This window comes from Phasianus colchicus, chromosome 4 (assembly GCF_987193195.1).
Source record: "Phasianus colchicus chromosome 4, bPhaCol1.hap1.1, whole genome shotgun sequence".
Lineage (NCBI taxonomy): Eukaryota > Metazoa > Chordata > Aves > Galliformes > Phasianidae > Phasianus > Phasianus colchicus.
Genome location: NC_143439.1, coordinates 19,709,278 through 19,724,598, shown reverse-complemented (window position 1 = coordinate 19,724,598; position 15,321 = coordinate 19,709,278). Strand labels below are relative to the sequence as shown.

At 36.1% G+C, this 15,321-nt stretch overlaps 1 protein-coding gene across 3 annotated transcripts in view; it reads right to left on the bottom strand.

Annotated features, from left to right (window-relative positions):
- DKK2 (dickkopf Wnt signaling pathway inhibitor 2) overlaps positions 1-15,321 on the bottom strand; it is a 125,230-nt gene that overhangs the window by 82,087 nt on the left and 27,822 nt on the right. The window contains exon 3 of one of the 3 annotated variants that reach the window (XM_090138839.1): positions 2,790-2,869. The exons of the other annotated variants lie outside the window; for them this stretch is intronic. Within the exon in view, the coding sequence (XP_089994965.1) occupies positions 2,790-2,869 (80 nt within the window). The remainder of the gene's footprint in view (positions 1-2,789; positions 2,870-15,321) is intronic. 3 annotated transcript variants of the gene reach the window in all.

The window sequence follows — 15,321 nt, the reverse complement described above, 5'->3', positions numbered from 1 at the left end:
GAAACTTCCCAGGTCTGTTGTGACATATACACAAAAGCCTAATATATTTTATCTACAGTAAAATCAAGGTTGCTTTTACTGAAACTTAAAAGACGGTCACCAGTTTCTGATCTGAAGTAAAACATAGGCGTTGTTTTGATTTGAATGTGTTGGTTACAGTATTTTCTTCTATGTTTTAATGCAGTGGAGCGTGTATTGGCTGAAACCCAACAGGGATTTTTTTTACAACTTCTACACAGCTAGAATCATCAAAACAATTTTAAATGATCTGTATGGTCAGTTGGATAAAATTTGTAATACAATAGCTAAACAAAAACAGTCAATAATTGATTCTGCAACTATTCCTCATGGTTATTTTTCATATAAATAAAAAAAAGATAGCTATTGCTATCTGCTGATAGCTATTTTTCCTAGTATAGAAGCATCAAAATCCTAAAAGTCTTTCCCTTTCATTAATAAAAGTATTGCCCTATGTATCTATATATTAATAGCATAACATTTGAAGATGCTGAATCTTGCCTAAAATGAATCCATCTGTTGTGCTCTGAGTAAGATATTCCCATAAAATACAGATGCAATAAGAGATGTACACTTGCAGTCTCATGCTTTGGAGTTAAGGAGAAAAAGCTAAACCTTCTGTCTAAAAGAAAAAAAAAATCTAAGGCAAACCACCTAAGCACAAATGGCTTCATCTTTTGATGTTGCTGGATCAAGCATTCTTTGCTGGCATGTTCGGAATCAAAAGAAACATCCTGATAATGAGACATAGTGTTTTTGTGATCTTTTTTGATTTCCTGTATTAACATTAATGAAATAAAGAAGGCAACATCTGAAGTCTAAGGTCTACATTCTTACATAGCGCAAAATCCTTTGTGGCCAAAACAGAATTGAAAAAGAAGTCATATCTCTTAGACAAAAAGCATATAAACTTGTTTTGCAGTATGCAAACCTATTTCTTATTAAGTTTCACGTTCTTTACTTATTTCTATCATCTGTTTTCTCATGCTCCATTTATGTGAAAATTCATGTAATGTTCAGTCCATTTGCATTGTTCATATCCCTGAGACAACGTCTACCTGAAGTTAAAATACATGTTCATACACACTAGCCTATACACTACATGAATTTCAGCCCTTGCTTGTATACTTTATGACCCTTCTTATAGAAGGAAGTATTCCTAATAACTACCTTGTTGACCTACCACAAAAAATGTTCTGGGAAGAATAAAATTTTGTTGGGTACCTGCAGATATGATGCCCAGAAAAACAAGAATGAAAATCATCTTCTCTCAAGTCAAACAGCTGCAATACAACTTCCGTACGTCCCATTGATATGTGTATCATCTCTAAATTAATTCCAGAGGAGTCTCTATTTCTGTTTTTGTTCACTCCTGGTAGAGTTAAAATACAACAGAGCCAATTGTAATCATAGAAACTTCAATTTGAAAACCATTCCAACTGTTTTCGAAATATTGAAAGTTTTCAGTTTACTGAGGCACTTAAACAGACACAACTTTAAGGATATTGTTGATTCTATTAATTTCATGTAAGATCAATCCCAAAGCAGATCTTTGAATATATGTGTGTTAGAAAAACACTATATTTGACTGATTTAATCAGGTACAAATGCACATATGCTTAACAATGATACCTTGCCAAGGTGGCCAAAGAAGGCAAAGTCAGCTATGGCACAGAAGCAGTTCTTGTTGTACAAGCCCTTTATCCACACTGTAGAAAGAGGTCTGTTTTGCATGCAGCTTTGCGAAAAGTAGCCTTGAGTATTATTGCCCATGCTTCATGAGTCTCCTGTTAGCCATTCAGGATACTGTGCACACAAAAAAATACTGGGGGAAGGGAGCAGGGGGCAAAGAGGTGCATTTTTGAGCGTGCTCTCTCTCTCTCTCTCTCTGTGTTATTGTTAACTAAATAACAATAAATAGGACTCAAAGAGTCAGCAATAATAGCCCCAAAGAACCTGCAATCTCTGTTCTTCCCCAAGGAACATCCTAATGGTTATACACAGATGTTTGCAAGTCACTTACATTCTATACCAGATCCACAAAATAACAGTTTGTACAAAAGCAAAAACTTGGTCTACCACCACAGTGGGCAAAAAGCTTTTCACCCAGGTTAGCCAGTCTTCATTATACACGTTTTTTGAGATGGCTACTGAGGACTGACAACAACTATTCTGCTATGAAGCACATCAGAGCAAAAGTTCTCCTCTCCAAACACATTTCAATGCGCAAAATGATTGTCTATCAATGTAATCCTTGATAGCATTTACCAAAGATATATTTGAACCCATACTAAATACGCTAAGGCTGGATTTGCCATCTTATTAAACGACACTTTCATTTTCACTCTTCCTGGGTCTCCTATTTATATTGATTTCACAGTCAGGTATGATTCTGAACAGAGCACAGCCTTCTGTAATACCACCCAAATGTAACAGAGAAAAAGAAAAGAAAAGAAGAGAAAACTCCCACTGTTTTTAATGCTGTACAAAAAGTTGCCCCTACATGCTTTGTTCCATAAGAAAACTGTCCTTCAAATGTCCTTCTCTTACACAGCAAAAGTATTAAATGTTAAACAACCACTGACTGGACTGACAGAATGCACTAGAAAAAAGGAACATCATTCTTCGGGTTTCCACTTTAGCTACTTGATCATTCCTGGTAAAGCCTTATTTTTTGTATCTAATTTCTCAAAGCTTATGCCTGTATAAACATTTAAGCTTCTTATTAATATGGCTCAGCTTATTTCTTTTTATCTTAATATATTCAGTACCTCAGAAGGCGCCACAGCTGGAATGCAGCTCTTGGATATGATCACAAGTGCTTCAAAGGGAATGGGAGAGGTCAGCGTGCCTGAAAGAAAAGATATTGCCACTGCCAAGGACAAAAGAGATTGTGACAAGATGGGAATATGGAAGTTAATATAAGAAAGAAAAGATAGCTAAGAAAACAAAGGTCAGAACCAGTGATGTTCTAGTGGTAGGAAAGTTAAAACTCTTTGCTTTCTCTAAAATAATCAAAGCAAATGCAACAAACAGAAAAGGCTTTCCCAAGAGGCAATTAAAGGCTGATAACACAGTGCAGGGCTACAACAAAAAGATTCATCACAGAAATGTAAATCAACTCAGGGAAAATCACTTTATAAATCTACATTATTTTTGAGAAACAGCCCACACTGTTGTTTGTTTTTTTTTTCCAAGCTAAAACACTGTGAGGTTCTGACATTTGAATAGTTGATTGGACTGTTTGTGCACTCATTCAATTTTTGGCTGTTAGCCCATTTGAAACTAATGAAATACCTTAGGAAAATGCTTACTGCAAAAAAGCCGTAGTGTATCAGTTTCGTTCAAAGCAATATTAGTAAATCAGCATAAATGAAATCAGTATTTGCCCCTAGTTGGTTCAGAGTGAACACAGTTCTAAACTTATGAAGAAACTTCAAAGGAAAGGAAAAGGTCTCATGAGAAGGAACATTTATATAGAGTTTCAAGTAGTTTGTGCCCATATACAAATATTTGTTCAGGGATTATTGTTAATGAAAATTCTTCTCATTGAGTTCAACCTCTGTAACATCTTTCAATTTTCCTAAAGCTAGACACATCCAGCAAAACAAGCACTCCAGATGTTGCCATGTTTTTATGATGCAGACTAATGTCTTGTAGGTAAGGTCACCTCGACCATTTCAATTGTGGATGTTCTGAACCACATTGTTCTCATCACAACTGTATCTCAATACAAAAAGTTGAGCTCCTTTGAGATAAACATTAAAAAAATAACAGAAAAAAAACAAGGATTTCATACATTCATTCTTCACACAGTCCAAATATATAAGCACTACATTCACTCTCAGTTCCCAGCATGTGCGTACATAAATTCCCTCTAGCAGCAATTCTCATGTCTGTGAAATTTTCACATAACAGATGCTACACTTGATAGACAAGTCCAATGACAAACTGATGAAGATGAGAAAAGAGCAGACATGGCAGGACAGTCATTTCCCCACCAAATGAATCAAGAAGACATCTTAACACAAGCAAGAAACTTCAAGTGATTGCATCAATGGCCCAGAGTCAACAGCAACCTTCATCTTTTTTTTAATGAAAAACATTAAGTGTGATGAAAAAATTGAATGGAGACTAATTTTTGAAGACCAAATATTCTACCTTTTTCACCATCCCACCAGTACAGTCTTTAGATAAATTTAGAGAGTGTTGCCCTCCAACCACAAGTATATCCTTTTGCCCCTGAACTCAAACACGCCGAGGTTCATTCATAGCAGGTGCACTCCATATCCGCTACACCTGGATACTAGATTATGTCATTCTTTTGCTTGTCAGCATCCTCCAAAGTATAGATACATTTGAGATGAAGACATTAGTATTGAAAATTGACCTTCCAAAAGCCTACGTATAAATATAGTCACTGTATTAATTTCAGACACTTGGAAATTCAACAAGACTGTTAAAAAAAACTGATCAAAAAGATTGCATCTAGTCAGAAACCATGCTATCAAGTAAAACTATGCTAATAAAATTGAAGAAATACAAACAAGACCAATAAACATGGGTTTTTAAGTATCATAATAAAAAAACTGCAAATAGAAAAAGAAATTAACAAAAAACATGTTGCTTTAAAAAAGCTTCACCCTGTTCTCCATAAAACTTCCAATCAGATCATCCAGATTAGCAATTGCAACTAATAGATTCCTTGGGTTAGAGACTGTCACAATAGATCTCAATAGCTACCCAATACTATTTATTTTAGGAGGCCCAAAAGTCATCTCCAGCAATAATGCACTGGTGGTAAAGCCACCCAACCCAAAATCCAGATCTAGGACAAATCCAGTGTTCCTTGGAAAGATCTCTGTCTCACTCTCACAACAAATCATTAACACATATTATACAAATCCAGAGATGCTGAACAGAAATACCTATTTACCCTTGCTTCTGCTGAGAGAGAATAACTGAGACATGAGCAAATTTCAAAGAGAATCAAGCGGCAAATGAAGACTGCAAAGCAGCTCACCAGAGAGATATTGTATCCAGCAATATTTACACATAGCTCTTTGTGACTTGCAGAGGATTGTAACTAATGGGATAGGCATAAAAACTATTGGGATTATCATAAAGATTGCAAGGGTTACCTATCCTTATTTTGAATGAATTTGAAGACATCACTGTTAAGGTTTGGTGTTACATGTTACACATGTATTTAAAGAAAAATTTGCAAAGCAGTAGTTTTAACTGGTTCTAATGTAATCAGTTGCAGCCTAGAAGTGTCTATTAATTTGGGACAGCCCACAAACAATAAAAATCTCCAACTCTCTGATTCCTATTCTGAGAGTAACTGCTCTATCAGTTTTTCCTGGCTTGCATTGTAACAGTTCAGCTATCAAATTACAATCCCTCATAGTATTGAAGCCAGCTCTAGCAAATAAGGAAAGCTGCTGAAATCAGACTTGCATCCTCTCGTTACAGTACTAAAATTGTTTCATGAAAGAAGAGCCCTTTACAGCTGAATGTCTCTTAGGAAAACGTGAAGCAAAAGCTTTCTATCAGATGAACTAGCATCCTCTACTGACTCATTAGAAATATTTTTTGCAACATTTGAGTTTTCTTTCATGCCTCTTCACCTGAGTATTGGCCACAGTTGACACCACTTGGTTCACAGTGGCTGATAATATCACACACACAAACTATCCCTCCGCTGATCTGTGTTATAACATATACAAAGATAATCTACTTGAATTGATGATTCCTTTGCAAATAAAGCTAAACCACAAGATCAGAACACTGTGATTGTATAGAAGGGCAACAAGTGACATAGGTTATTTACTGATTGATACTTTCCTATAGTAATAACACAAGTTTCCATTGGAGAACATCTGGAAACATTACAGTGCAATAGTTCCTCAAAATAATGAGGTCTATCAATCATTCACATAACCACTGAATATGAAAGAGCTTAATGTTGTCTATAAAACAACCAGACTTGATGCTACTCGCTCATGACTGGTGATTTCACTTTGGCCAGGACAAACAGGTATCTGCAGAGCAGCTGCTGTAATCATAATACAGAATATCTTCTTTGAATGGATTAATCTGCCAAGACCAGAGAGCGCATGATACAGAAAATAGCTCACCAAAGAAAAGAACAAAGCCACAGCTACAAGATAAATAAGTCAAAGAGACTTAACAAGATTTATAGGAGTTACCAAATCTTGGGCATGACTTCAACCGTCCAAATGCTAACAAAAATCAGAGCCATTGTTTTTTTGGTTTTGTTTTTGTGCTTTTAAATTATGCCACTTCAAAGAACACATATAAGTTGTGTCATTATTAATTCTCTTAGTATAAACTAGTAAGACTAACATGCAAAAATGAGATGTTATGATATACAGTAAGCAAAGACAGATCTAGGAAAAGAGAATTGGAATTCAGTTTTATGAGAACTTATTGCTCAATAGCAGCAACATTATTTCAGAAAAGAAAACTCAAATGCTTACATAGGTGTCTTGCACTATTCAGTATAACCTTTACTTAGTTCCACAGAAAAATAGATTGAACTGTCAAGTTTTCCCAGCTGATTCTTCTCTCCAGTGTGGCACAACTGTCCTAGCTGACCACATTTCCTGCTCACTGCCACACTGCAATATGTTCTAGTGAGCATGAGCTGACTCTGTGAAAGTGAAATTAAGGAAAGGCAAGAGAGAGAAGAAAACTTAGTGTAGAGGACAAGACAAGGAAAAATGACATGAGACATTCCTGAATTTCCAAAGACAAAATTCAGAGTTCACTGTGGTAGGTTAAGAGACTCTGCATTGCTTGGTTAAGTTTAAAACAAAACAAAACAAAACAAAAAAAAACACTTGGCTTTTTTTTCCAGTTCAGAATTTTCTATTGTCTATTGAATAAATTGAATCTAATCTCAGATTTCATAGATAAAATCCTCGATCCAAAATATTGAGGGTTGGGTAACTAACATTCTGTACCTCTATCTATCTGCAAGCAGGCATCATATCAAAGGTCTGAATTTTCCTTAAACAGCTATGACTAAGAGAAATTGTTTCAAATTGCTGGAATTAAGCATAAATGGAGGTGCAGTTACTTGGTTCCAAATTATTACCGACTTATCTCTTTCCACATCTTTTTTCCAAAAAAATTGATATAAGGCAAATAATTCTCTTTTACTATCCAAAACACCATTTCAGATAAACATTTTGCTGGGAAACCTGTGTTCAGGCAACTTTCAAGTTCAGTACAAAGTCCATTACTATTTCAGTAGTATTTTCTCTATTACCTAGACTCTCCTTTTTTCATTAGATTTTCCTGTCTTTGTTTTCCTCTCTGTGTCTAGTTGGGGAAGAAAGAAAAGCTAGCCAATCAAATTTCCACTTCAGAGTAGAGAAATCAAAGCCATATTCCTGTAGTTCTACCTCCCTCCCCTTCTATCCTAATAATTCAATCTTTTCTTTCAAAAGAGTTATTCTAAGAGGGTCATGGAAGAAAGCTATACAGAACAAAGTACAAATGCTTCAAAGTAAACTTGTAGAATACAGAAATCTCCTACGCAGGGAGAAGGCTAGTGACTTACCTGGGTCATCAGCAGCAAAAATAGTTATCAATTTGTATACATTTTCACCCATTTTGGGAGTGAAAGAAGGATCTTCCTTTATACATTTATACTATAATATATGCTCCACAGCATCACTTAAGGGAAACCCAACCAGGACTATGACATGATATGTTACCCAATTCATAACAGGCAGCACCTGGTGAGTCATGGTGTGGTTTGCATAAAAGCCAGCCCTGGACAACAAATAGCAATCATAGAGCAAGAGCATTCCAGAATACAAATTTGAGGTTTTTGATTCACAGTGTTTTCTTCCTACTAACAAGCAGCACAAGCATTTGCTGCTGTTACCCAAAGCCTGAGCTACTAGAAGCCTTTATCTTTGAAAGATCCTTGCTGGGAAACTTTCATGTAACATATGCTCTCTTGTACTGCCTGAAGTCTTACTTCTCCCTCTTACTTCAGCAAGAGCAGAAGGAGAACTGAAGAAAGGTTCATTTTGCAACAGCTCCACTTGCATCAGCAGCCACACTTACATCACCTGGTGAAGGACAAAACTGCCTTAATATCAAACAAACAAGAGCAACAAGAGCTCACAAAAGGAAAGAAAGCTGGTAAATAAATCTGCTTCTCAAGCAAGAACCTGTTGTATTTCTACATACACAGCAACTCAGTGCTTGGAAAGTAGCTATTTATAAACACAGAGATGAATTAGACTCATTTTTCACTTTCAGTACAAGACAGTTTCTCAAGACCAGATTGAAGATAGGAGTGAATGCTGACTCTGAGGCCAGATGGAATACTGCCCTTTCAGATCAATGTCAAAAAATGATCTTTTGCCAAACAAATAAACAGAGAGGGGAAAAAAGAAAGCAAGCCTAATTATACCAACCTTTCTAAGAAGCACTTCCAAAAATACTTATTGGCCTTATCCGGAGTGGAAAGTTTCAGAAGAAGCACCAGAGGTGTTTTATTTTAGCTTGGCATGAGTAGTGAAATTATAAGGGAAGATTTCTAAGTGTGGCAAATGCAGCTGCTTCTCAAAGACACAGTTTTAAGGGTTCTACATAAAGCCATAAAATCCCCAAGAAACTTGTAAAGGGCTGGCATGGTTTCATTTGAATTCAGAACTTTTCTTTTTTATTTAAAGAGGCAGTTGGATCCTGTTGTAACAGAGCTCAAGGCAACACCATTAAGACAATAGTGGGAATACAGTGATCGATGGCTCCAAAGCATTGACACATCCACATCTAGGCCCTCTAAAATTCCTACCAAATTACATCAATCCAAAGATTTGAAATAATAAGAGGAGGATAACCTTTGCCAAGAATAGTCTCCCTTAGTTTTAACAAATCACAATTACCTTAATGAAACAAGCAGAAACAAATCAGAAGCAAAAAATCAAACGCTAATCAAAGCCTGCCAGGCTCATGCTGTGAATAAAAGTCATGTTCTTGTTGTGTGTGAACTTTGACTGGGTAGAGAGACACCAAGGCTGCTTGTTTCAAACCCACATTGGGCTAGGCAGAAGTAACATTGTATGGGCACTTTGACAAGTATTAATTAGCTTTTACTCTGCACGAGGGTTGCAATACTGACAAGTGCAGGATTGAGAGGAAAGACTTCTACACCTGCAAAAATTGAGGTTTTCAACATGAAAACACAAACAATAAGGAACATAGAACTGATAACTTCATGGCTGAAAATAATTCTGTTGTTTGTGATGTTAACACAATCAAAGACTGTTTCCGGAAGTACAATAAGTACATCAGATTCCTATCAAAGCTAGGCTCTGAGGGATAAGCCACAGACTGTTGACCTTTAAGTGGAAAGTTTGTCCTCTGAATTTTTTGAAAGATAATGTTTTCTAGCAAAACAAATATTTAACTATAATAATTTTATGAACAAAATTCAGGCTGAAAGGCTGCAGTAGAGTAACAGGGTTAGTATGGCCTTAGGAGTGAGCACAGCAAGGCATTAGCCGACAAGATGCAAGCATACTTTACACTCAAACTAGCGAAGTCCAAGAAAGTTTCTTTGGATGTCACAGCTTGCATCAGAAATTCAGAGCATTTCTTTCACTTTCTCCTCAGCACACGTTTTGGTTTCCCCCCCCCCCCCATTATCTCACAGGAAAGCAGAAAGTCTGTTGCAAGATGGTTCAGGTCTGTTCTGCAGACTTAGAAAGCACTTGCATTTAGGTTAAGAGACAGACGATTATTTAAAGTTTGAGAGGCTGCTGATGAAGATGGGACTTTCCCAAGGTTCATTCAACACTCATTTCACACGTAAAAGGAGGCTGTGAACATTTCTGAGATTTATCTCAGACCTGCACTCCTGCACAATGCAATAGAACCATTCATTCTAGTGTTTCATATAAAGATGAAAAATGGTGGTTCCTGAAAAAAACATGAATGTCAACAAATGTTGTCTCTGCAAAACACTGACAATCATAGCTCCCTGAAAATACTCTCTTACACGAAACAAGGATATTTGAGATCAAAAATGTCAAGGTAGCGCTAAAATTGTCACATTTTCACATAGGGTACGTGAAATGACCAATACAAATCAAGACGCTTTCATCCAGTATAGATTAAAAGAAGCATTTCTGACAAGACTGCATTCAGAACCAAATTATGAAATAAGCACAGCATATCAAAGTGGGGTTCTTATCAGTAGTTAGTATCATCAAGACAAAAAAAAATATATATTTTTTTCTACAGTTACATTTCCAGGTACACTTCAGGTATGCCTTTCTTGGTGTCAGTTCATTAAGAAGCTTGCCCTTCTAGCAACACATTCACAACATTGCTCATCAGCTAGTTTTGAATATAAACAGTTTCAACCTTCACATGTGATGAAAACAGAAAAAATGTATAGTCCTAGAGTACCAAAACTTGGACATCTCCCACCATTTGCAGAGAACCAGCAAGCACCAGAGTTGGCCCAGAGTGATGGGGAGTCACTGACTATCCCTTATTTTGAGAATGCCTAGAGTTTTCATAGTCTACAGCAACAGAACACTGCATAATAATCAAGAGTAGTTTGCACACCACCTCATTTTTTTTCTTAAAAGCACAGAGAACAAGATAAATTAATCTTCAATAAATTCATAATTGTGTGTTTCATTCTGAGAGTCCCTTCAACAGTAAGGATGATAACTAACTCAGATTAGGCACAACTGAATGATTGCAATCCCAGAGGGCTTTCCAAACTTTTTACTTCTGGTAACAAGTACCCTTAAAATTACCCCTTAAAATTATGTTTCTTCAGGTACAGAATGAGCAGTCTAGATATATTTTATTCTAACACTCAATCCCCAAATCACTGGCTTCATTTTAAGCCTATTGATAAAGAATTAACCTCTGTTTTTCTTCAGAACAGATGATAAGTAATTGTTCATACAATAGTGGTAAAGATAACCAATTTCTCAGGCTCTGCCAAAATGAAATATGTCTGCAATATCCTATTTTCTAGGTCCTTTTTTTTCCCTCATGTCTATCTGAAGCAGCAACTTTCTTCACTGTTTTGCTTCACAGTAGAGAGACTGCCAAGATTCATCATTTCCTGCCTAAGTAGCAATCTAAACCAGACCTTTTAATCAGATTCTCTATAGTGAATTTTTTTCCTTTGCTCTTTTACCTAAGATTCATGTGAGAATTAGAGAAGTGGTGGTTTATTTCCATTTTCTCTTCTAACATTCAAACATGATTTAAAGGTGAGTATATATTAAAAGAAAAAAAAAAAAAGATTATACTTGATGCTAGATGAGGGCACTAACTAAAATTAAGTCAGTTTCTATCTATAAATTTATAGGTAAGGTTGGGTTCAAACCACCAATTTGATACAGAAACTATCAGTCACAGATCCAAAAGACCAATATTTCACACAAAAGTATTTTAAAAATTAGGTGTGCAAATTTCAGAGACCCTTTTGCCCAAATTATCAGCTCTTTGCAATTAATTACTGAAGAACACATTTTCCCTATAGATTTTTTCTTACAAGAACTATTGAGAAAGATAGAAAACCAAATTTGGTTACTCAAAGTCCCAAGCAGCAGATTTTCTTTCAATATTAATTCTTGGACACAAAAAGAAGAGATTTTCTGTATTCAACACACAATTAATTGTAACAGCAACAACGAAAAAATATTTTAAAAAATGGAATAATGAAACAGTTTTGTAGATTATGCAGCTTGGAAGAAGTGGTGCTTGTTATACAGTGATGACAACAAAGAAGGCTTCTATGACTCTCACTGGCAACACAGAAAATCTTTGTGCATCACAGACTCAATTCTGTATTTTAATAATTCTCTTGCTATCTCACCAGAGAAACAAGATGATAATTGTATGTTTTCAAAACCTAATTTGCTGAATACCTTCATTGTGAGTTTATGAATAAGCAACACTTTTTACAGTGAAACCTCTCAAGCTGATGTTCAATGGCTACTAAACGCTTTTTGAACTATGGCCTTGTTCACAATCATTTTGGGAAAACCACAAAAATTCTAAACCTTGTGTTTTCTCCTCATCCCTTTTCCCACACTTTATTAGTCAGTGTTTTAAACCATTCAGACTTCTATGTTACGCTATAGAAGCACCCTGCATTTGGCCCCACAGTAGAACCCACAGCAGACTGTACATTACCAGGGTCATGGCAGGGACATGAGACCAAAAAGAGGAACAGGAGAGGGGCTGATCACTTGTAGGCTGATAAATACACCATCAGGAATCATACAATTACATAAACAATATTGTTTTCAAAAGTGCATAGTTCCTTTTTTGTTTTTTTCTTTTTCTAAATACCCTAGCTCCTCAACATTTTCTTACAAGAGAAGAAACCAGACCTCACCTAGAAATCTGCCTTTCTCATCTGTTTAAATTGAATCGTCAGTTTCTCCAGCTCATTCCTCACTGGAAGTGACTATACTACCCTTAGGGTATCTTGCGTTACTTCAACACTGTTTGCACATCTCAAATGGAAAAGCATTAACTTAAAGAAAATAATAAGGCATGGGTGGTTAAACTAGAAATCCTTATCTACATATAAATATAATCTCTTTAAGAGAAAGGATATACTAAAATATTACAGCCAAACTCGGTTCTTTTTCCAGCTTTCCTATTAAGTAACAGAAAATCTTCTTAAGGTGATTAGATTATAAAATAATCCAAAAAATCCAGTATAGAATTACTGTCAAAATGTGTTATTAGAAAGAAAAGTATAATGTAGCAAATGGTCTGACAACGCATCTTTTCTTTTTCATTTTATAGTCCAAACACATGCTTGAAAAACTAATTCCATGTTTTGCAAGGTGAATGAGAAAATAATTCATAGATTAAAAAAAAATCATTCTCTCACATGTAAATGCATGCAGAACATTCCCACAGTTCAATATATCTCTATTAGTATCAGCTGGCAAAAACTGTTTTCACATCACAATCTGTATAAATCCACAGAAATCCCACTGAAATTACAGCTTTAACAGGGAGTAATTTAGCCCAGATCCACTCACTTGCTAAATACAGTAACAATTATATCTGAGAGATGGTTAAGACAGGCTTCTATGTTGGTCTCTTACTCTTCATTAAGTATTCTTACAGATGTTGTTCATTTGAATATTTTTACTGGCTTACCCCCAAAAGATCCTGAAACCATATTTTGGAAATGTCTAGAAAATCAATTGCGAGGTAATTATACAAGCAAATTTTGTCCACCTCATGAAAAAGATTTATTTGACCGAAGAGATGAATTACTCTGGTAGGATTAGCTTAATATGTCAAATATGTCAACTATGTCTTGCAGGATCTGTAGGACTGAGAATAGAAGTTATCTACTTCCAAGACTACAGTATCATCCCTGAAGAATTATCTAAAATCAATACTTTGTTTGGTGATGAAAAATTTAAATTTGCTAAAGCAGATAGTGCCTTGAAAACCAGTCTCTTCCATGGTATTTGTCCTGCTGTCAGGTGAAAGATCTTAGTCATGTCATGCCATGCTGATCTCTTGTATTCATGAGACAACAAGTATTTTTCAATAGAAAGCAACATGGAATTAACAATGCTACATCATTTAAAATGCTGGATAGATCACTAGGACGCATACAATTCCCAGTAATGAGTACAGGTCAAAAATAGTTCAAATGGCTACACTTTGTTGGCCTACAAGAGGCCTCATAAAAGATGCATGCAATAAGGGAAGTTGACCAGAAGTTGCCTGCAGAGCAACTGAATAAATCATTCGATTAGGTATTAATAGCTGCTGAAGAGAAGCACAGACAGCCCCAAAGAAAGTTCAGTACCTCTGGGAAAATCACAACCAGAATCTCTCCTATCTCAATGACTGCGGAGCTTGTAGGCTTATGGAATTATAACATCTCGGTTGTAACATAAGTAGCTCAATATGAACACACTGCACACATGAACACTGCACAATTACAATGGAAGCTGATAGGTGAATTCCTTTAAAAATAGTAGGAGATAAGTTTGCAAGGCTACCTAGGCTTTGACAGGCTCCTGTATTGCAGCCTTCCTGTAACTCCCGCAAGCAGAGTACACATTCAAAATACTCTACTCTTCACTGTAAGTGATTAAAATTAGGAAAGATAAGGGAGTCAGTAGTGATATTAAGGATGGCAAAGCTAAGCTGTAGGCAAAGTTCCAGTACATATTAAGCAGAAAGCAAAAGTCTCAAAAATACAGATATTCACTAAGACACTGTAGCACAAAACATGCTCCTAAAGATCAAGCAGTATAATAAAAGCTATACACTAGTAGTGCCTGTTTGTAATCCTTTTTATTAATATTTCTCTAAACAAAATGCCAGTAAAGTGAACATTTACACTGGCACTCATGAAAACCTGAAGGACTGTCTCTGTAACATGTAAATTTCTGAGATTATGAGTAGTAAACACTTTAAGACTCCCCAGGTGTAGGGTAGGCTACTCTGTAGTATTCACCTTTTTGTTTCCATGGCATGGATTCTTTTCTGAGATGTCATCCTACAAAGATCTTTGAACTTGCAGCTCCCAGATGCCTGTTCCTGTGGAAGAAACTGGAATATTTTCCTCTGGGCTGTTTTACTCCTTTGAACGGCCTTGCATGTGTAACCAGCCAGTTATATAAATAAGGCTTCATGTAAGATTCAAAACCCATTCACCTTTACTTATTACACTACAGGATTTTTGAGCAAGTTCCCAGAGGATGTGAAACCACCTAGACTGCTCCAGGATTTGTACTTTGACAAAACTGTTTCAGCTCAGTTTAGCTCACTGTCTTTGACCTTCGTCACCAAAACCACCTCCCACCCCATAAGCAATTCTCTATCTTCTCCTATTGAAAGTATTTTTGAATCTCCTCTACTCCGCCTTACAACATCTGGCTTCTTTGTTCTGCCTTTATTAGTTTTCCACCACTTCAAACCTTCTGCCTAAGGACAGGAAGAATAAAACCTAGGTCTCTCAGCCTGCTGTCACTAATTCCAGCTCAATTTCCAAAAGGTATCCCTGCAAGGAATGTAGCAAAACCTCAGTCATAAGCAGCAGAAACAAGCTTGAAAGAAATATAAAAAATGAAAATAAAAATAAAAAATTAAGAAGTCTTATAACACAGTTAAGCCAACTAGAATACATTAGCTACACATATATTCTGCAAAGCTATCAGAACCATGAAAACTCTTACTTGGAAAAGTTCAGTCCAGAAATGTCTGTGCACCCCTAGAAAATGCCACTGCTTT